This window comes from Branchiostoma floridae, chromosome 8, assembly GCF_000003815.2.
Source record: "Branchiostoma floridae strain S238N-H82 chromosome 8, Bfl_VNyyK, whole genome shotgun sequence".
Lineage (NCBI taxonomy): Eukaryota > Metazoa > Chordata > Leptocardii > Amphioxiformes > Branchiostomatidae > Branchiostoma > Branchiostoma floridae.
The window spans coordinates 20,638,754-20,661,673 of record NC_049986.1 but is presented as its reverse complement, the minus strand read 5'-3'; the positions used below and the strand labels follow the sequence as shown (position 1 = coordinate 20,661,673).

General features: G+C 44.0%; 2 protein-coding genes across 2 annotated transcripts in view; both read left to right on the top strand.

Annotated features, from left to right (window-relative positions):
• The window catches only part of LOC118421889, a 12,369-nt gene extending 9,419 nt beyond the window's left edge, over positions 1–2,950 (top strand). Inside the window, exons 5-10 of the mRNA XM_035829394.1 lie at positions 55–140; positions 544–663; positions 953–1,112; positions 1,545–1,589; positions 2,480–2,660; positions 2,923–2,950. Coding sequence (XP_035685287.1) covers positions 55–140; positions 544–663; positions 953–1,112; positions 1,545–1,589; positions 2,480–2,660; positions 2,923–2,950 — 620 coding nt within the window. The remainder of the gene's footprint in view (positions 1–54; positions 141–543; positions 664–952; positions 1,113–1,544; positions 1,590–2,479; positions 2,661–2,922) is intronic.
• LOC118421237 lies at positions 2,439–22,920 on the top strand. Its single transcript, XM_035828435.1, has 22 exons — positions 2,439–2,660; positions 3,584–3,828; positions 4,971–5,151; positions 5,459–5,679; positions 7,868–8,107; positions 9,639–9,709; positions 10,143–10,259; positions 10,799–10,958; positions 11,528–11,569; positions 11,963–12,142; positions 13,313–13,482; positions 14,875–15,024; positions 15,410–15,554; positions 16,599–16,771; positions 17,048–17,194; positions 17,346–17,490; positions 18,064–18,218; positions 18,964–19,113; positions 19,716–19,866; positions 20,863–21,017; positions 21,574–21,841; positions 22,572–22,920. The coding sequence occupies exons 2-22, from the start codon at positions 3,603–3,605 to the stop codon at positions 22,817–22,819; spliced, it is 3,495 nt and encodes a 1,164-aa protein (XP_035684328.1). The 5' UTR covers positions 2,439–2,660; positions 3,584–3,602; the 3' UTR covers positions 22,820–22,920.

Here is a 22,920-nt window from a genome sequence, read left to right as displayed (position 1 = left end):
CTTAAAAGGCTGTCGAAAAGTGTTGCATCTCGATGACATCTTTATCCCCACCAGACACCCCCTCGATGCCTGTCTACCAGACGTGCCAGGTCGTCTCTACAGAGAGTGGAGGGGAGATACGGAACCCGCAGCACCCGAAGGTAGGACACGAATAGCATCATTTCGTCACCTTACTGGCGGTATACTAGTAGTAGCAATGAAGCGTGCTTTCACACAGATATTCATGAGAATAGGGATAGTGCCATGTGTTCACGACATCCTTCTTTGTCAGCAACTCCACAAAATAAAACAGAGTAGGACAGTGCAGATAGAACACAACAAAGCAGAACATGATAAAACAGAACTAGACAGAATAGAATGGAATGGAACAGAGTAGAATGGAATAGAATGGAATGGAATAGAACAGAGTATAATAGAGTGGAATTGAATTGAATAGAACAGAGTAGAATGGAATAGAACAGAGTAGAATAGAATAGAATAGAATAAAATAGAATGGAAAAGAATTCGAATAGAAAAAAAAAACGTTCTTCTCCTGTTCTCCAGCCGTCCTCCGTGTCCTGTGAGGCGCTAGTGAATGCCGGCAGAGGGAAGCGTGTGGAGCTGACGTTCCGGGATCCCTTCTCCGTGGAACCGCAGGCGGACTGCAGATTTGACTACGTGGAGGTATGACTATGAGAACCTTTTTGCTGTTTTGCTAATAGTAAATATAAGTTTTCTCCAAAAGATGTATCCTTTACAAAGGGTTATCGGGGGTGGGGGTGGTGGGAGGGCACAACCGGTCACCGCTGAATGCTTAAGAAGCTGGTGAGAGCAACTTGGATAAGCGTAGGTATGCCATACATTATGGTATAAATATACTAGTAGTAGATGACAATTATACTTGTTCGGTGTTTGGTGTATTGTGTAAAGCTGATGTGATAGTTTTTTTCTGCTTGTATCTTTTATTCTGCAGTTATTTGACTATGTGGATGAAGCGTGGGAAAGTCTGGGGAAGTTTTGCGGGCGCACCAGACCTCGTGCGACCATCAGCTCGACCGGAAGCGCCGTCAAAGTCGTCTTCCACGCAGACGACAGCATCGCATCTTTGTTCTCTGTTGCTTGGCAACCGAAAGGTGGTGAAATGATGTTTTTCGTTGTTACCTTCGGGGTTTTGTTTAGTTTTGAAATAAAACCATGTTAAGCACCAATATAGACTGTAAAGCTGGTAAGATAGCTTTTATTGAGTAATGATGTTTTTGGTGTTCATTATGGTCTCAGACCGGAGTTTCGGAGGTAGGCGGACAACCTCGAAAAAAACGCACCACCGTTGCCGCGGACTAATACACAAAAGGCGTCGACCAACTGCACCACGCACACAAAGAAAGTCAACCCATGGTCTTTTCAGAAAATTCGAAAAATCTATGCTCAGCTATAACGATCACCTAGCAACAGAGAGCCAAATTTAGGAAGACAACTGCGCACTTCCGGCCTATTACACCAACCTTCCGCCAGATTTGAACTCCGACCTGGAACCTTAAGGCTCTTTTTTTCATTTTCACCTACAGTAAACACAAGAACAGAGACAGAATGCAGCACCCCCTATGTACCAGGTAAGTAGCACTTAATATACGACTATTGCATAGAATATCTTTCAACATATACCAATGCAATGGCCAGGTTGGTAATTGCAATCAATTCAATTAAAGAGTACTTGTGGAGGTTCGCACAATACTGCATGAGTTTTGATGTACGCGAGACCAGTGGGTACTTTACCGTAAAATGTGAAGGACAATGACCCTAATTGACCTAGCCGCGGAAGGCCCAAAATGAGTCCATACAGTATTGTAGTCTATTTTCGACCTGTAACATGAAAATGTAAGAGAAATTTCATATTGGTGAGACAGTGTAGGGTGCAGACGTTCAGATTAGGCAAAGAAACAAGGTTTTGGTCCATTTTTTAGGCCTGTGCTGACCCCTAATTTGATGTGGTCAGTCCCTAAAATGACGTCATGAAAACCCAAGATGGCGGTACATTTGAACGCTACGACGACTTCCAGTGGTCGCAATTTAAAAAAAAAAACCAGACTTTTGGACACTTGAGATAGCGGGCTGCTGTGTGGGGTGAGTTCTCATGACCTGGAATGTTCATGGATGAGATTATGGCACCCTGCACTGCTACTTTTACATTATCGCCAATATAGACTTCCATTAGTCTTCACTGCCCTGAAGTGGCATGCGTGTTTTACTTGATAAAATTGATATCAATCGGAAAATAACACTCTCTTGTGGAGTTTCAGCATCATCATCTTCGGAGCATGTCAGTCAATGTTACTGAGGCGGGCCGTTCTCCACCGTTTCTTATCTGATGCTGTCCGTTGCACCCTCTCCCACGTCCATCCCATCTCATCATGGTCTCGCTCTACACTTCTTCTCCACGACCTTGCCCCCCCCCCCCCCTTTGAATAAAGAAACTGAAATTGAATCTTGTCACCTGCGACAGGTGTCAATGTCGCCCAGGAGAAGACAGCGCACCAAACAAGCACTTCTGGGCCAGGGGTCGCCAGCCGTGCCGTGGACGGGAGCACACGCACCAGTTACTCAGACGGTTCCTGTACGCATACAGACCAGGAGGACAACCCCGCATGGTGGGTGGACCTCGGGCAATCGTATACGGTTCAAAGGTAGGTATACAGAATGCATATCGCTGTCATTACAGTGCCACTATGCGATGGTTATGTTAATGGCCACCTGTCAGAGTGACATCATTTCGTGGCAGTCTGCAGTACTACGGCGTGCAGCTGTGGAACAATCTCCCTCTCGAATCACGTAGCCTGATGAAGTTCAAATGACTTATACCTAATTGCTTAGTACATGTAATATCTTTTTTACATGTTATTATTGAAATATACCTTTATTGTTATTGTGTTGTTTCTATGTACCCAGACTTGCCTGGAAAGCAGGTCTTGTCTGACCTGAGTCAGTTCCTGGTAAAATAAGTAAAGATGAAGTGAATGAGGTGGTGACGTCCCTGCCATGACGTAGGTGTCATTGGTCACATGATCACTCTCTCTTGCATTATGAGGTGCTAGGTGGATTGTGTGGGCACTGTGTGAAATGATGGACGTTATATAGATACCATGAGTCTCTCATCCGCGTCTGCCTGATCAACAATGGCGAAGTATATATCAACAGCACAAAAACAAACAAACGCGGTGACATGCACACTGAAATACTGATAAGTATAATTTTGAGAAAATGTGGAGGTTAAATTAAACACATTCTCTAATGTCAAATGACTAACTACTAGTACGTGCGCCTGTTCAAAAGAAAAACGCCGGAATATAAAAAAAAGTAACTATGCTTCACCTTCAAAATCAAACCCTTCCAAACCTTTCATTTTTTCTTTCTATGTGTAGATTACTAAGATGTGAACTCAATTGTACAACCAACAACAAATTGTTGTCGGAAGGGAAAGATATAAAACTCTCAATGCCATCAACGATGATAGTGACTAAAGATCTATCAATGTTCATAGGATTTATGCTGTGTTTACCCGGATGTATTTAAAACTTTGGTTCCATTGATTTGTCTTTGATATCTACAGAGTAGTCATCTTCAATCGCATGGACTGTTGCTCCGATCGACTCAACCCCTTCAACATCCACATCGGGGACTCCGACCAGGTCAGCACGAACCCCAAGTGTGGAGGCGACCATCAAATCGACGTGACCCAGCCGTCCATTGCCGTCTCCTGTCAGGGGATGCAAGGGCGGTATGTGGGCGTCCGTCTTCCCGGACCCAGAGTACTGACCCTGTGCGAGGTCCAAGTGTTTTCACCATTTTCACCAGGTAGGCTATGGCAATATATTTGTTTCAAAAATACGGGAGCTACATACGTAACGTTTTATCTAAATTCACGTCACATGAGACGTAGAATACGTGACGTCCGACGTATTACAGAAACGTCGCACTTACGTGCGGCATACGTAACGTCTTTTTATCAATAACTTAGTTAACGATTGAGTAGAACGTGACTAATATCCACGTCCCACTCTGTAGAACGTACGTGACGTGTTTTAACAGATCCGTGTTTAATTCACGTCACGTGTGACACAAAGTACGTGACGTGTTTTACAGATGTCACACGTCAGGTCCGACATTTGGTGGCCATACGATAATTCGTTTTAGAATTACAGGTGTCAGAAGGGGCGGGCCTCAAAAGACCGTCCATCCCCCCTCCCCCCAAGCCCCCGTCCATGGAAGACCAAAAAAGCCCGGTCTGAATAGGGTTAATGAGAAAATCTATATTTATAGTGTTTTCCATTATAGGACACAAATACCTGTAACATATAACTTGTGGTAGGTAGGTAGGAAGATTAGCAGACATCAATTTTGCAACACTTCCATAATTTGCATAATATTGCAAAAACTAATTGTACTGTCCAAAGAAATGTGCAGCTTTTCAACAGAGCTGGAATCTACGAAAGGAAGAGAATTATCAAGTTTCCTATGTAAGCGTTACTAGTATAATCAATATCTGATTGGTTGAACGCCCGTGCAAACTATGTCTGGAATACCGTCCAATTTCCAACGTAGTTTGTATGTATCTCAACGCAAGAAGAATATTGTTGGCCTAGCGGGCAGATGTCGGCCATCTCGTCCGGCCTAAATCTTATTTTTATTTATAGTGTTTCCCTTTTAGGACTCAAATACCTGTAACATAAATCATATAGTTTGTGGTAGGTAGAAGATTAGCAGATATCAATCATGCAAATAAGTCCCTAAATTGCATAATATTGCATACGATTAACGTCAAAGTGCCCTAATTAATCTCAGTACATATAGTAAATGATTGGATTGTCAGTATTGTGACCTTTGTAAGTTAGTTAAAGATGTTCATAATCAAGCATAAATTATGCAGATGTGAAAGTCATCTGCATCATCAGAATATTTCATGGAGGTATTAGGTCTCCGAACTCTTGTCTTTGAAGCACCCTGTCCGCAAGACAACCGAATCGTACTGTCCAGTGGTAAGACGTACACCGTCCCTGAAGGCAACTCAACGTATGGGGGCGCACAGGAAGAATGCAGACGACAAGGCGGCATCGTTGCGATTCCAAGGAACGAAGAGGAACAACAGAACCTGGCGTTCCTAAAGAACTGCGTCAGCAGGTAAGGTGACAAATGTATGGGCTTTGGCCTCACTGCTAGTTGAATGGAAATTCGTGAACAGTTTCATCAGGTCGGTACGTCACTTAATAAAGAAACTCATTTAACACAAAAGTTGCTTTATTCATAACGACTTTTTGGTGACCGTCTGTCACTTTCATCATGGCAATTCTGGCTGGTTGACATAGCACTACAGCACAAGATGTTGCTGCGTCCGAAAGATGTTGAATGGATATTGTTGTCTGCAGAACTAGCGATAAGAGAGGCAGTAACAAACTGATGTCATGCACTTTTACATTTAACAATACAGGGACGCTCAATTTTGGCTTGGTATAAGGAAGACAGCGGGTGTATGGAGAGACGACAGGGGCACCGCACTGGGCAGTTTTACGAGTTGGGCGTCCGGGGAGCCAGACAACCCAGTCGGCTGTGCGCACATCGTCTACGGGAACAAAGTGGGCGAACGACGAGACAAGTGGGCAGACGCAGACTGCCTCCAACTATTCCGCTACGTCTGCGAGATACAGGATGGTAAGACATATTCAACTTCTCTTTTCGATCACCTTTGGCAGAATTACTCTGAAAAAAGATATATTGTATGATAGAATTGTCCGATCAAAACAACATCCAAACGGGAATCTGAACTGCGTCAATTGAAGAATCTTTATAATAGAAAGTTTATTTGCAAGATCATGCCCGAAGGCTAATTGCAAATACATGGTAGAAACATACATGTGACAATGAACAGTGATCAACATGATTGTAATCTATGGCCATAATCATTACGCACTTTAACGCACGTTTTGTGATACGATATTCCGATATAGAATGTACAAAACAGAACGATACAGTATCGCCTGAATTGCGATATCATATACCTGATGACGATATTTAAATTACGTCTTAAGCTAAGGGCACAACCCACCGTACGTGCTTTTGGTCCGTTCGTTTTTTGGAAGTCATGTTTTTCTAAAAAAAGTGGGGAAGGAATAGTAAGAGAAGGGAGGGAGTACGTCTCAACGCGCGTCACTTGCACGGCTGCATAAGGTCTACACGCCACGCCTGGTCGTGAGCCGGTTGTGTGTATCGTTCGTTGCGTAAGTGGTAAGTAGGTTGAGCATGCGATTTCTGTGTGATTGCCAGGTTACCGTATATGCAGGCCCTGCTTATATGCGCTGCGTATGTACGGTGTCCTTACTCGCGTTACGGGGCACACGCGTCGCCTGTAACGTGGACAAATAACGTCCCGCTCAATTTCTAGTTATTGATCGTTAACTAAGTTATCGATACAATTAAGTCAGGTATGCTTCGCTTTCATGTGACGTGTTCGTAATAGGTCGGACGTCACGTATTTTACGTCCCATGTGACGTAAATATAGGTCAAACGTCACGTATATAGCTCCCGTATTTTTGAAACAGATATATTGCCATATACGGGGGCCCCCAAGCCCTTTTCCGTAGAGCGTAATCGGCGGTTTTAATTCTACGTACTCCGTAGCGGAACCGCTCGAATTCAACGTAGAGCGTAATCAGTGCATTTTGCGTCGAGCGATATTGGCCCCTTTAATTTAACGTATTACGTAGAAGCTAACCGGATTTTACCGTAAAACGTAATTCATATTAATTGTTCGTAAAGCATAATCAAAATTTTATTATACTTAACTAGTATACCGGCACATTTTACCTGCGAAAATGTAGGAAAGTGCGTTTCAAAGGGTCCAGATTTCAAAATTTCGCCGGACCTTCCTTGCGATGGCTCACCCCTTCGGCATTGGACATGGTAAAAATATGTTGCGGGACCGTCTCCCCCGAACTAGTAAAAATTTCTTTACCGAACTTAGCTTAGTTAGAAGCAAGATGTGCCCCTTAAATGCAGGAAATGACATTTCAAAGGGTCAAGATTTCAATTTTCTCCGGGCAGCCCTTGGGCTTGCGACGGCTTGGGCCTCGGGTGCTCACGACTCTCCGGCGCTCATGGCCCTCAAATTCAAAAACTTTTCTCTGACAGAAATGTCTTTACATTGAGCATATAGTCTGCCAGCAAACTTTGTCCTTCAAACTGCAGGAAATGGTGTTTCAGAGGGTACAAATTTCCAAATTTTCCCGTACCTACCTTGCGACAGTTCGAGTGCTTTCTTGGAAATGATGTTTGGGGGGCGTTGCTCTCAATAACTTAAAAGCTAAAAACCATGTGAATTTCTAATTGAAATGCCATTTAACTTAACTAAGTCTGTGAGCAAAATTTGCCCTTCAAAATGCATAAAATGGCGTTTCAGAGGGTCAGCATTTCACAATATTCCCAGGGGAGCATGCCCCCGGACGCCCCTAGGATTGTTGCGCCTCCGCTTTCGGTGCTACAAGTGGCGAAAATTACGTCACATAAGAAATTCGCTGTCGCCGCTTCTGTCCAGTGCTAAGTGAATTTGAATCTTGTTGATAGAATTATCATTTTTTGTTTAGATCTCCTCTTCACGTGTTCTGCCGTCGGCGGAGTTCAGCCACAAGGCGATAAAGATTTGCATAATGCATTATGAAACTTCGTAATTTAGCGTAGAGCGTAATAAGGCGTCCATAATTTAGCGTATTACGTAGCCGGCCCTCCCGAATTTAGCGTAGAGCGTTGTCGGTACCCCCCCTTGGGGGCCCTCATATACTGCGTGAATCGCAGTAAATCTTGTAATACTTGTGACCGGCTTCAAGGTTTATTCATCTTTTTCAGAAACATGTGGATTATCAGCGTTTCGCCACGTCCCCCGGACTGGTTGTCCAGGTTCAGACATATCCAGTCCTCCTGGTGTCACCCTCCAGGACTGTGCGGAAGCGTGTTGCGCCGACTCAACATGCCTTTCGTTTCAGTACAAAATAAACAATCAATGCTATATGAAAAGCAGGCTCTGCTCAGATGAGGAGAAAGTGTCTACATCGGCTGGCAACATGTACGATCGGATTCCTATACCAGGTTGGAGCATTTTATCCATCTATAAAGTACATCATTTATCAAACTGGGGAACCCAACAGCACAGGCGGGCATCGGTCTTTGAGATACAGTTTGTTTACAAAAGTACTTGTTATCCTTATGAGATCTTGTACCACGGAAATGCAGACTTCGTACCCACAGAAAACAGGTCTTTTATGCCTTATTTGCGGCATCGTCGACGTATGACCGCTTATTTAGGGTTCATATTATGGCATCATTTCCGTGTCACTGATCCGTATTTAACTCGTATCATGGGAATACATTTGTTTCAAAAGTACGGGAGATATATACGTGACGTTTTATCTAAATTCACGTCACATGAGACGAAAAATACGTGACGTCCGACGTTTTACAGAGACGTCACACTTACGTGCGGCATACGTGACGTCCTTTTATCAATGACAAAGCTAATGTCAGAAATGTGACGTATCGCACGTGACGTGATTAAAAAGTGGGACGTGGACAAGTAACGTCCTATTCAATTTGTAGTCATTGATCGTTAACTAAGTTATTGATACAATAAGTAACGTATGCCGCGCTTTCGTGTGACGTGTTCGTAATAGGTCGACTGTCACGTGTTTTACGTCTCATGTGAGGTGAATTTAGGTCAAACGTCACATATATAGCTCCCGTATTTTTGAAACAGATATATTGCCACAGTACGTCTTATAACGATAGCAAAATGATTAAAAAGTGGGACGTGGACAATTAAGTAGCGTCCTGTTCAATTTGTAGTCATTGATCGTTAATTAAAAATTAACTAAGTTATTGATACACTGAAGTCATGTATGCCTGCCGCGCTTTCGTGTGACGTGTTCGTAATAGGTCGGACGTCACGTATTTTACGTCCCATGTGACGTGAATTTAGAAGAAGAAGAAGCCCACCTTAGCAGACCGAGCAGTAAACAGCATGTTGTTGTTTACATTGAGAGGTAGCCTGGTTACCAAACCCCAGCCCGATCTCAAGTATCTAACGTGCAGGGGTCTGGCCGGCTGGCATAGGCCGGCTTCTCAATTTTGCCTCAGATAGTTGGCAAAAAACTCCACCAATAGAACAGCAGCAGGATCAGCAGGAGGTACTACACTCCCACCATGATTGGTTAAAGACCCCCAACTGTATTTTTTAAATCCATAACAGTGACTAAGTACCTGGTTTGCTACTGTGATAGCTTGCTGACCAACTGTGGTGTGTTGTAGCTGGCTACCTGTGGTGTGAGTGGTCATCAATCCTAGGTTGTCCTCCTTCTGATCAAGGGCCTTCGAGAACCTTTCTACAGCCATCCTGCCAGACCCCGACATGAAAAGTTGGGGTATGGTATCCAGGCTAAGTGACAGGGTTTTGTCTGAGATGGTGGCTTTCACCCAGTGGATCCAGTGCAGCTTTGAACAGTACTGTTCACAAACACAGGAAATGCGAAATAATGATGAAAATACGCCCATCACAAGTATCCCAAAGCTGCTAATAACACAAAATAAAAGTTGTAAAATATTTCGATGTTTTTTCCTCCGTCAGGGTATACCAAAGCGTGCCAAGTCGTCACCTCGGGGAGCGGGGGCGAGGTGCAGAACCCACAATACCCTGCGGTGGGTCACTAATCATATCATTACGACACCGTAAAGCACAGTTTGCCATAAACCGAACATTACTCACAAGAATAAAAAGGAAAATAATAGAATAGAGCAGCATATAAAAGAGCAGAATAGAAATATAAGAGGTGAATAATATAGAATACAACAGAATTGAATATAACACATCTGCACAGAATAACGCAGAATAGAACAATTAGAATCCATCTTTATGTCTACCATGAAGATAGATTCATAGGTCAAGGGACTAGGTAGGTAGGTAGAATAGAATAGAATAGAATAGAATAGAACCGAATAGAACAGAACCGAATAGAACAGAACCGAATAGAATAGAATAAAATGGAATAGAATAGAATAGAATAGAATAGAATAGAATAGGATAGAATAGAATAGAATATAGAACTGACTGACGTAATCGTTGTTCCCACAGCCGTCCGATGTGTCCTGTGAGGGTTTGGTCACTGTTGCCAGAGGAAAGAGGGTGGAACTTACTTTCAGTTCTTTCTCTGTGGAGTATGACGAGGACTGTGGTCATGACTACTTGGAGGTAGGACATTTTTCTCTCATTCTTTGACTTCTATTGAACCTGCAGAGATAGCTTCTCTGTGAACAATAATTTTTTCTCAGGTATATTTCTTGTTGCTTTTTTTTTGGCCCGAGCAAAAATCATGCAAATCTATAGCCTTAAATTCATCCGTGTACAGCCTTTCTCGTCAGTTATGGAATTCACTGTTGCACAAACTTTGCACGGCTGGCCACCCGTCTTTATACCCATAGTCGTCAAAACGCTTAGTAATGCTTATCCTTGTAAGTATTCGATAACTGTGAGGGTATCCTAATAAAACGGTTTGGGTTACCAAGGGATCATCAGACAAATCTCCAAAACTTTTTGCAGATTGTAATGACATAGCATGTACACGAAATCAACTCTATATTACCAGAATTGCGTCAATGATCATTGAGCATTCGTGAGTCATCTAAATTAAAGTATAAACATCATAAAACTTCTAGGCGTTATCAATAGACAAAAATTACCTGATGCAAACTATCTAAAAAACGTTACTGTGTTACTTTTGTCTTTTGCAGTTGTTTGACACTGTAGACGAGTCGTGGCAGAGTCTTGGGAAGTTTTGCGGGAGCACCCCGCCAGACGTTATCTGCTCCGTAGGAAGTGCCGTGAAGATCGTCTTCCATACAAACCCCGCAGTTCCATCATCGTTTTCTGTTAGCTGGAAACAGACAGATGGTGAGGAAAAACTTTAGTGTGAAGAATTTGTATCAATTTTGTCTCAGCCTTGCCTTACCTTTGTTTCCAATTGGAATCCAAATTGCCTTTAGTCTGACTTTGTCTTACTAGTACCTTGTTTCCTATTGGATACCCAAAGTTGTTTTCAGCTTTTTTTGCATTCATAGTTAGGATACAAAAGACCAGTTTCTACCAGATCACTTCAGTGTCACTGACGAAAAACGCCGGATGACTGTCGGACAGTTTCCCAAATCATACCCAGTTGCTTGAGTAACTGTCTCATTACCTGGATGTCTAACCTTCATCGACTTATTCAGTGTAAAGTCCATCTACGGATTGATATTGTTCACCGGTTGTTTCTGTTTTTACTTTATATGTTGCATTTAGCACTGGCTGGATAAGACCTAGGGCAATTGTTGTGCTTACTATTACTAAACCAAAAAAATGAGTCATTTCCTTATTCATATTCAGAAAAGCAACATTAATTTTACAGGGACTAACTTTTAAGTATCAAATTTAAGCTTGAAGAACGTACATGAACTGATCTGATATTATCTTTGCGTTTTCAGCTATATTCGGTAATGAAGCCTGCAACGCCCCCTATGTGGCAGGTAAGTACTACAGTTACGCTACGTCCTCAAATCTCAATGCAGTTGTGGCAGTTTGCATAATTCGTCATGATCTCTGACGGCCGACCTTCTCTGGCTGTCCGAAAACGTTACTATCTTTTACCACTACATCTGCTTGACACTTACACCCCAAATAACTAAGCTGTATCTGATGGTGCCGTCTTACATATGACAGTTCCTGCACCTGTGGGACTCAATGCGCCAGTAGACGAAAGGGTGGAGAATGAAGTGCACACCCGGGGTACCCCTCCTTCACCTTAAAAAGACATGTGCAGGCCAGGCAGACGGGTCACCTAACCCACGATGGTGGCTGACTGTCTGTTTCCTGAGACAGATAGATGCCCACACTTTCTGTATGTCGTTCTCCCTTCCCAGAAGCCATCACGTGCCCGCCACTGTTGGTTCCTACAAACGGCACCATGACCATGGGACAGAGTAATTCCTACCAAGACGAGGTGCAGTTTGCCTGTGACGCTGGGTTTATCCTAGAGGGCGCTCCTAGTGTGAGCTGTCGAGCTGACGGCAGGTGGACGTCTGTGCTACCGACATGTTCTCGTAAGCGACCAATTTTGTGATATTATTTTACGAAATCAGTGATTAGAAGAGGATATGGCCTGGCATTTGATACTTCATCACATAAGTGTCATAACGTAGTCTATATAACAAACATCATAATACATGTAGCTATATCAGTAACTGTCTTGATCAAAGTGGACAGAACTTCGGAGCCTAAATTGATAGATTGAAGTCCTTTGTTGCACATTTTTGCCACACCGGGCTAAGTACAGGTCACAACATGACTTGCAGAAAAGATTGGATAAATTGTTATTGTTGTTATTGGGTGGGCCGACTACTCACTCTTTGCAGCCAGAGGCTGAATTGCGGGGAGCTTACAATAGGCGGGGCTAAATCGCAAGGGTCTGGAGCGAGCTGCCATTCGGCGCCACTCAGGTGACCTCAATACGACTGTCGCAAGTGTCTGGAGCGAGCTGCCATTCGGCGCCACTCAGGTGACCTCAATACGACAGTAATTGCCCCAGGTGCGGCCAAGGAACTGTAGGTTTTGGACCACTCACACCGCACCATCGCACATGTGCCGGGTTCTTTAACGTGCCTGGGGTGTGGCTCTCCCCAGACACGGGGATTAAACTTCACCTCGCTTTTCTGTTATAGTGGAGATAAAAGAACGGATATGTCTTATGATGGATGGTTTGTCTGGTTGCATTAGGAATTTGCTTGAAAAATATCACCGATATGTCAGAAGTTTATGTTACTTGTCAGCAATAGATCTTAACAGCTACGGTCGGCAGTTTCTTGTTAGGGACGTCGGTTGTGTAACGAAAAGCACAACATTTTTTTCCTATGTCCGATACTTGATTATAATATATTTGCAAGTTCATACCCGGGGGCTAATTGCAAGTACATGGTATAAACATAGGAGAGATACAAGTGACAATGAACAGTTATAATCAAAATTCTACTCTTACGACTAATACTAGTGTTGGCTATTTCTAAACAGGTTGGGTTTGACTTCTTTTTTGGAAGTAGAGGGAGACAAAAAGCCCTACCTTTTCTACAATTTGTGGGTTCTGCGATTTCAAGAGAAAGATTTCAGGCTTTCTGTTAGTCTGTGAGTGTGGGGAAGTTAGGATATGTCTTTGTGGCTTCTCTAAACAAAGTGATTCTTTCGGTTTGGTCTTATCTGGATTATATCTTGCATCATAGCGTGCCAGTCCCCATTGGGAATGGAGTCAAGGGACATCCCGGACAGTGACGTCACAGCGTCGTCCTTTGCGACAGGTGAGCAGCACTCCAGCTACTACGGGCGGCTGAACGGCGTGCTGGGCGCGCATGCCTGGTGTGCTGGACACCTTGCGAGGGGACAATGGCTTCAGGTAAGACTAGTCTCCTTCCGGCGTCTCTAGGGCCTTGGTGAAAGTTTTTTTTTTTTTTTTGGTGAGGGTGGGATGGGTTGGGAGGACAGCCCCCGATATATATTCCTCTCCCGGCATTTTTCCTTTTCCGGCATATTTTCCTTTCCTGTCGTATTCCCGGTTACAAATGTTGAATCGACGTCCACCCCCCGAATCCCCCACCCCACCCCCACCCCCCTAAATTCGCCAAGGTCCTAGAGAGACGCACTTGTGTTAAGCCCCGGTTACACATAGCTGAATTTACCTCCCGAATCTCTCCCGACTATGCTTAGGAGTGATTCGGGAGCTAACTCGTCTGGCGTTCGGCTCAGTCGGCGAGGGTAGCATTCGGGACACTGTCGGGAGCTAGTCATTTACTGGTCGAAAGATGGTTAGGACATGTTCGGGACATTTTCGGCGCTAAAGGATAGGCGTGACCTGAACTGGTCAGACTGCTCCCGAACTATTGCCGACCTGAGTCGGTTAAGGCTCGGCTGGTGTTCGGGAGCTATATTCGGCTTTGTGTAAGCTAGGCTTCAGGCATGGAAAAACTTTATTGCATAGTGCTACAGGGGAGACGATGACATTAGAATTTCAGCCACTAATACATGCGTTCCAATGGGAGAGTTGAGGAAACAAATATGCAATTATCTCAAGAATAAAAAGTTCAAGCCATACAAACTTACCTTCAAATGATAGCCTAATATGTCCAGTCTCGGCAAATTCCTTGGCAAGAATTTCTATACGGCTAATCTTTTGATACACCCCCCTGATTAGAGCCCTTGGATTGGCCCATTTGGCTGAAAACAGCATTCTGGCGACGATACCACTATTTCAGGGGGGTGCGGAAACCCCCTCGATGGAGAAAGGTCATTTTTTACAACTAATTCTACCAGTGTAGGGTCTTTCCTACTGCAGCCACTCCCAAAATGCCCAGATTTCACATAAAATCCCACCAAGAAAGGCTTTTCAATGGTTTAAAGCCTTGTTTTTATTTGAGATCTCTCACCGTGGGCTCTAGGCGCCTGCGCTAATGCTTACGTCACCCCTACACCGTCCAATTACAAGTCTCAAAGTCCTACTATTTCAACAGTTTCTTTTCCCGGACTGCTGAACTATGGAAGTCTCTCAATGGCTGCTGTTTCTCTCCTGTATAAGATCTTATGATATATTCAAATTTACGTAATATTATATAATATTACATGATTTACATATTACAATGTATGCACATGTACATACTGTATTCACTTCTAGTATCTAAAGGATAATTTTATGGCATGGTAAGTACTACACGTAACTCTATTAGCGTTGTTCAGAAAATGGGTTCCTCTAGGGAGATCCAGACATCTGAATGAATACAAAGTATTTCTATAGGTGGATCTCGGTGTGGTGGCCGTTACCGGAGTCATAACCCAAGGACGCGGTCAATCGCTGTATAACCAGTGGGTGACCTCCTACACGCTCCACTTCAGCTGGGATGGAACGACCTTCACGCCGTACAAGAACCAGGACCTGTCTGATAAGGTGAAGGGTTGTGGCTTGAATACGCAGCTCTTGATACTGATATGAAGTAAAAGTAAGAAATCCCGTATTGGGGCCTAACGATGATAGGCATTGCATGAACTTACGGTATTAAGAGAGTTGAATTTCTATTTGCAGCATGCAATTCATACTTTATAACTCCGATAAAATGACGATAAAAAGAAATCAGGATTTTTTTCCAAACGAGTAGGGATGTCTTGTTCTTCTTCATGAACTATGTACTAGTAGTGTTATGCTCCTGCAGATTTGACCAATGGCTAACTGACAGATTACCTATACCTAGTTGACAGCTTGGGTAACATTGGTATACAGATTAATGACAAAATTTAAAAAGAATGATAGCAAAAATTCCGTTTTTTCCCCCTAGGTGTTTGATGGAAACTCGGACAGAACGACACCGGTAACCCATCTTTTGGACTCCCCCGTCGTGACGAAGCACGTCCGGTTTGTGGCCGAGACCTGGCACGAGTATATCTGCATGAGGGCGGAGGTGCTAGGATGCAAGGACATCGGTCAGTACATGATTATATACGAGCGATCGTGATGATGTCTCGGTGACACAGTGGTAGACAAAAAGCAGGTGTTTGGCAAAGGTTACATGCATGTATGTATGTATATATGTGCATAGGCCAGGACTGGCCCCTCGCAAAGGTTACATATTAGCCAGTAATTTGATCTGCTAATTTAAATATCAAATTTTGATCCAATCTACTGACCTTCTGGTAGGCACCAGCCGTCAAATACCCCGGATATAAGCAACAACAGCGATCGCTAGTTTTGCTCTCTAGCTTGTATACTATACGTAGTAGTAACACTTGACTTAAACATAGCTAACCACATCTGGTCACTGACTTTCTCCAGACCATGGTTGTGAGTTAAATCCCTGTCAAGCATAACTGACAACATGTTCATGTTGTTATAGATTTAGATATTAATGTCTCCAGATCATGGTTAGGAGTTGATTAAGCCCCTATCGCATATAACTGACCTTTACCTTAGACCTTAGGTCCTCCTGTGCATTGAGGCACATTAGGCAGCAAGTAATTTCCATCTTCCTCTGTCAGTCGCATCCATCTCTGCCTGTCCCCACGCGATGCTGGCTCCCCTCAGATCATCACTGAATGGCCTCCTCCATGTGTTTTTTTGGTCTGCCTCTCTTACGTTTTCCACCTGGAGGAATTCGAGTCATGGCTGTCTTGGAATGTCTGTGGTTTGGTAGGCGCAGGATGTGCCCTGCCAGCTGCACTCTCTTCCCTGTGATGATTTTGCTTAAGGGTTGGGAGTTGACCCTTCTTGGCATATAACTGACCTGACCATTATCATGATAGCGTTCCGTGCCAGTACTGCAGCCAGGCCACGGCCTTCTCGTTAGCTTCTAGTAGGTCCTGGTTGGAGATGTTGGGGCCTAATACACAGTCCTTCGTAATGTGTCCCATGGTTTGGGTTGGGTGGCCACAACGACACTCAGCTGAGTTCACCCGTCCCCATTTCAGTAGGTTGTCTCTGGTCCTACCTACTCCGCACCTTGCTCTAAAACTGTTTTTCGTGTTGTTTAGCAGCCTGCCTGGAGCCGATGGGGATGGAGGATGGTAGCATCCCTGACAGCAGCATCACTGCGTCATCAGTCTACGACATCAACCACAAGACGTACCACGGCCGGCTGAACACGCTGGAGGGAAGGACAGCTTGGGTGGCGAGTATAACTTTGGAGGCAGGACAATGGCTACAGGTAAAGTCTATTCATATTGTGCGTCTTCTTTATTTCGAATGACATGGAGTCAGTCACTGCATCATGCATGCGTATAAATATAATGATATAGAATGCAACACGGTGTATTCCGTGTGGACCGAGGGCGATACGAAATTCACCGTGTTTGTATTTTATTCACGTCATACCCAGGTCGGAAAACACTATCTGATGTCAAAGGCTAGAATATGGAAAAATGGTAACATACATTTGCTTCGAATAGTCTTTTTAATGCCAGAAATATGGTATTTTGTCTAGGTTGACTTGGGCGGAACTTCTGTGGTGCACGGCGTCATCACGCAGGGTCGGGATACACATGACCAGTGGGTAACGTCATACAAGCTACAGCACAGCCGGAGCGGACGGTCCTGGACAACCTACACGGACACCGACGGCTCGGACAAGGTGCCTTGCTACCGATGTGTTATAATTTTGTTCGTCCTTGTTCGCCTACAGGCAAGTATCAATTATTGATGCCAAATTTGTTGTGACAAGTACATATTCAGCGCACAAAAAATGTTTACAACTTCTGACTATGCAATTTTCTTCACATCAGATTTTCACCGGAAACACGGACAGAAGGACCCCGGTAACCCACATCCTGCGCCCGCCCGTGGCTGCCCAGTACGTCCGCTTCGTGGTGCAGACTTGGGTTTTACACATCAGTATGAGGGTGGAGGTGCTCGGTTGTAGGGAAGAAGGTATGTTTGCCCTTCCTCAGAACTATATTATTCTATTCTATTCTATTCTATTCTATTCTATTCTATTCTATCACTTCACATTCTACTGACAGTCTATTCTATTATATAATGAAATCAACATGGCTTAATGCATAACTATCTATAGCATATACGCAATTCTTTAATTAATGCCCTGAATTTAGATACACAGTTGGTAAATTGGTAAAAGACGAACTAAATGACAAACTAAATGACATCATCTGACTACACTCAGTCAGTCAGTCAGTTGAGGACATCAGAATCCAACTCGGGAAGCTTGCTGGACCCTCCTACTCCACTCCTCCCTATCCTTCATCAGTGATCTTAGTTCAGTTGTGCTGCTCAGCTGTCTGTAGAGCCCAGACTCTCGCCTAAGTGTGTCTAGGTAGATAGTATGATATAAGACATTGTACTACAAAAACTACTGGATTTAGCCCATATGGGCAAGAACGTGCAAATTAAGATCATTATCATTATAATTGTTATAAAAGTTGAAAAAGTATGTACTTAGAAGTAAACCCAGGATCGTTTTCAAAGGCTATAATTGCTTTGAAGGCTGCAGTTCTCCGCTGGGAATGGAATCTCGACACATCCTCGACGAAAGCATCACGACATCATCTACACATCAGAGCTGTCCGAAACCTCAGAGTCGTCTGAACAGTGAGAGTGCCTGGTGCGCACTGTCTAACACCGCCAGTGAGTGGCTGCAGGTAAGAGAAGAATTGTTTTATCACCTTTACCTTTGCAGAGAATGTTATGTTTTCGGTTCAATCTGTTTTCTTTTTTTCTGTGCTGGGCTATTTAAGAACTAAACATCAGCTACAGTAAGCTAGGCGATTTGGTCATTATTAATAGCACTGACCAGTCCCTCTCGGATGCTCTGTACGGCAAGAGACACCAGACGGAAGCAAGGCTTGCAATTCTCCCTGCATGGAAGGTCCCGGGTGTGCTTTTCTAATGTCCTTCGGAAGACCTGCCTTGACTGCCGAACACATTTTCTGCCGGCCCTGGCTAAAAGTCTGTTTTAACCAGGGTGAACATCAGCATATATAGCAGCTAGTGTGTCATTTATGCTTGACGATGGGCGGTGTAATTTCTTTGTGGGTGGGTTTGTTTGTTTGTTTGTTTGTTTATGGGTGTCACGGTTAGTCGACAGAATAACTTCAGAAGTTGTGGATGGCTCTTTGTAGAGAAATCGGCATGTGCGTACATGTCAACAAAAGGAGGACAAATTCGATTGCGGCCGTGCCTTTAGACTATAGCAATTGTATACGAAAATAAAGATGTGTAAAAAAATAAGGAATCTTTATTGCCGGTCTTGTCAGAGGACAGTAGCTGTGTAATAAAAGATTGATATTGTAATCTCTAGCGTGAAGCTCTATTAAGGTGATTATATCACTGGTGACAAAATGTATACTATAGCTGCTGACCCCTGAACAAATGTGTTGTTTTCAGATTGACCTGGGTATGGCGATCGTTTCCGGGGTGATCACCCAAGGTCGCGCTAACGGTGACCAATGGGTGACATCATACAAGCTGCAGTTCAACACAGGGGGCGCTCATGGCATTTGGACGACCTATCAAGACAGCGAAGGATTCGATACGGTAGACTAGAGTTATCATAATATGATGCTGTTATTCGCCATGTTAAAAAGGATCATCTTCTCAGAAATAAAAAAAAGTGTCTTCGTGCTTCGACAACTCAAGCGAAGTTCGCGAAGTTCAAGGGAAGTTCGCATACTTTAAGACGTTCTCGTGGCACTACAAAAGCCGCATACATACCTGGGGAATATTGATGCTCAGTGTAATAAGATATGTTGATGACTAAAAACAGTGACTTTGTTTTTATGCTTTGAACATTCAGATACTGCATTGCAGGCGTATTGCATGCCTTTAACCCTATCTAGACCAGGCCTTTGGGCCCTTCCCCTTTTTCAGCCTCATTGTGCAAACCAAAATTGGTAAATTTGAGAAAATATGGCTGCCAGAAACCAAAAAATCACGAAAAATCACAAAGTCATGGTTTTATCGTAGAATTTTTACCAACAATATTTTAGGAAATGTCACCAAGTTTCGTAGTCCTAGTCCTCTCGACAGTGACATCAAAGTTGGTGCTGGCACCCCCCCCCTGATCAGACAAAATGGGATTAATACATTAACATCCATAAAGCAAAAATATAACTTATCATTTCCCCGTGTTTCGCCAGGTGTTCACAGGTAACACTGACAGAACGACGCCGGTTGGTCACATGCTCCAGTCACCTGTTACCGCCAGGTACGTGCGGATCGTCCCCGTGACGTGGCACAGGTGGATCAGCATGAGAGTGGAGGTCATGGGGTGTTACCACGTTGCGCTTGGTGAGTTACTTGTCCGCGAAAGACTTGTAAATACTGTACATTAGATGCAGTAGAAAACGAACTCCTGTTTATTCCAAACTGCAGCTGTCCCTTTTATTATCAAGTAAAAGGAAGGAGATTTTTAAAGAAGCCACCAAATTCCACTCTTACCTCTCCACGTTTACAGACAAAAAGTAAATTACCTTCCTCTTAACATCACAAAACCCACACATTATAGAAAAGGTGGGACCCTTCGTCTTCTACTGTCTCCGAAAAAGAATTTAAGCCCTATACTATAGCTAAGTTTTGTGCTTTGTCTAATTTAATTTAATTTAATTAAATTCATCACTAGAGTAAGTCGGTTACTAATGTTTACTGTTTACCATTGTTTGTCTGCCACTTTTTGTCACTTGCAATTAGCCCTCGGGTACGAACTTGCAATAAACTTTCAGTAATTACTTTTAGACTGCTTATTATGGTGGGGACTTTATTTGAGTGTTTTGTTTTGCTGTGGATAAAGGTTGCAACGCTAATGTAGTGGCGTAATATCGGCAGATAACATCCCAAACGAGTTACCTGTAGCCTGGGTACCATACGGAAAGTAGTTCGCTCCGGAGTTCATCATATACTATATACAGTCGCTTCTAGCTCTGACTTTCATTGTACACTATATACAGTCGCTTCTCTGTGTTTCATAGCAGAAGCGAACATAGGAGCGAACTTCTATCCGGATGGTACCCAGGCTAAGTTACCTGGCCATGGGTCGCAAACCAAACTCCTCGGTCATTTAATTCCTCTGGCATGCTATGCGTCTATATCTGTCCAATTTGTACTATTTTCCAGCGATCTGTGGAGCCTGGTAGAGGTTAAGACTTCCATACGGTCGTTTGGCCACTGATTACAATTAAATGCATTATTACGCACATGTGAACCAAGCTTTACCTGATTGTCTAACTACCGTTAACGTAACGGAATTCCTTTTTGGTCTACACCGCTCTCTATTTTGCTGTGCCTCAGGACCACGAGGACCCGCCTTTCTACCGGAAGACTGTCAGGACATCCATCTCTCCGGCCCGGACCTGCCCAGCGGACCCTACACGGTGTACCCGCGGGACCGCCAGGGGGCGCTCCTGGTGTACTGTGACATGGACACCGACGGGGGCGGCTGGACGGTACGACTTATCAGATGTTCACTTTGCTCCTTGTCTTTGCGCACGAGCGTGCACGCGTGTGTGCGTCTAGCTGTCTATTTGTCTGTGTAATATGTCAATGTCTGTCTATTTGTCTGCGTATCCATTCATCTGCTTGTGTTCCTGTATATGCGCATGTGTGTGTGCGTCTGTCTTTGCGTGCGCAATGGAGTTCTTGTATTGCCAGCAGTATAATAGCAGTGTGAAATACCTCTTCCGCATAAGCGTCCCGTCCTTACGTCCTATTTTTTGTCTTACCCTAAACTTGTTCTGAAACTTTCAAGGTGTTCCAGGGAAGGTCTGTCTACGTGTATGAGTTTATCTATGTGTTTACGTGTGTGCCTGGCTATTGTATGTGTGTGTGCAAGCGGAGCGTATCTCTCTCTTTGTATTTGTGTGACTGACTATGCGTGTGTAATTGAGTTCTTACAGCTACCATGTACCAGTTTAATACTAGTAGCACTGCATAATACCTCTCCCATCAGAAGTACCCATCTTCACATGATACGTCCATTACTTTCTTACGTTAACTTTTCAGGTGTTCCAGAGACGCCAGGACGGATCGGTCGACTTCTACTTGGACTGGAAGAGCTACAAGGCAGGCTTCCCTCTCGGCAGTGTGAGCGGCGAGTTCTGGCTGGGAAACGACAATCTTCACCGCCTGACGACTCAGAAAGCCTACGAGCTGAGGGTGGATTTGGAGGCTGTGGAAGGGGTTACTGCGTATGCGGTGTACGACAGTTTCAGCGTCGGGGATGAGTCAGACAAGTACAGGCTGGTGGTTGAGGGCTACAGCGGAACTGCAGGTGTGCACATCGTTGTTCTTAGCAAATGTGTCGAGTACATTACACAGGCTCTAAGGCAGCGTAGCTGATATTGGATAGTCAACAAGTAGGGACAGAGAAAAACACAGGAATGGTAATATAACGTTTCACGTCACTAGCATTATCAATAACTCTACAACCTACCTAACGAGCTAATTTAAAATCATTCTACAATCTATTTAATAGGTCGAGTTACCAGAATGTCATTGTAATTGCATTACATACACGAAAACAGTTTGTGCACAAGTTTGGAAGTCAGAGATCATTATTATTAGGTGGTGCCACTATTCTACCTTCGTAGCCATAGACTACATCGTGAAAAGCTCACGTGTATAACTTGTGGGGATGAATAAAAAAAGTTACCTCAGTTTAGAACCACCCAACGACCGCCACTCTAACCAGTTAGTGCAGTGCATGCAACAACCCTTTTTTTAAATACCGAAGCTGCAGTGAGTTGCTATCCATTGTATCTAGAGCACGGTATTGGGAGGTGGAGCCCAACCTTCTCTTTTCACCACCTTTTACCTCCCTAGCCGAAGTCCGGTACCCCTTTTTTACGTCTGGGTGGAATGAGGAAATTCGTGTATGGTATCTTTCGCAAGGGTACAAGACAGGATTCGAACTCAGAACCTCTGGTTTCAAGGCCAAACACCCTATAGTAACGCCACACTTCCCCACAGATAATAATAAATGGTCCTTTATTTTCCTTCAGGTGACAGCATGGCCTGGCACAGCGGGATGCAGATCAGCACCAAGGACGGGGACAGAGACCACGACGTCTCGGGCTCTCACTGTGCCGTCCAGTTCACAGGAGCCTGGTGGTACAATGACTGTCACCATGCTAACCTGAACGGTGCTTATGGTGACAACACTTACGGGAAGGGAGTCAATTGGGTTGACTTTAAAGGGCCTGAAGAGTCGCTAAAATTCACCGAGATGAAAATAAGGCCCAAGGCTTAACGGAAATCTATATATTTCTGGTCCGTTCTTTTCAAAATTGCATGTGATAGTCCGAGTGGACACAGTGGTTGTAGCCTCCGTTGCAGTCTTCTGACGGGGCT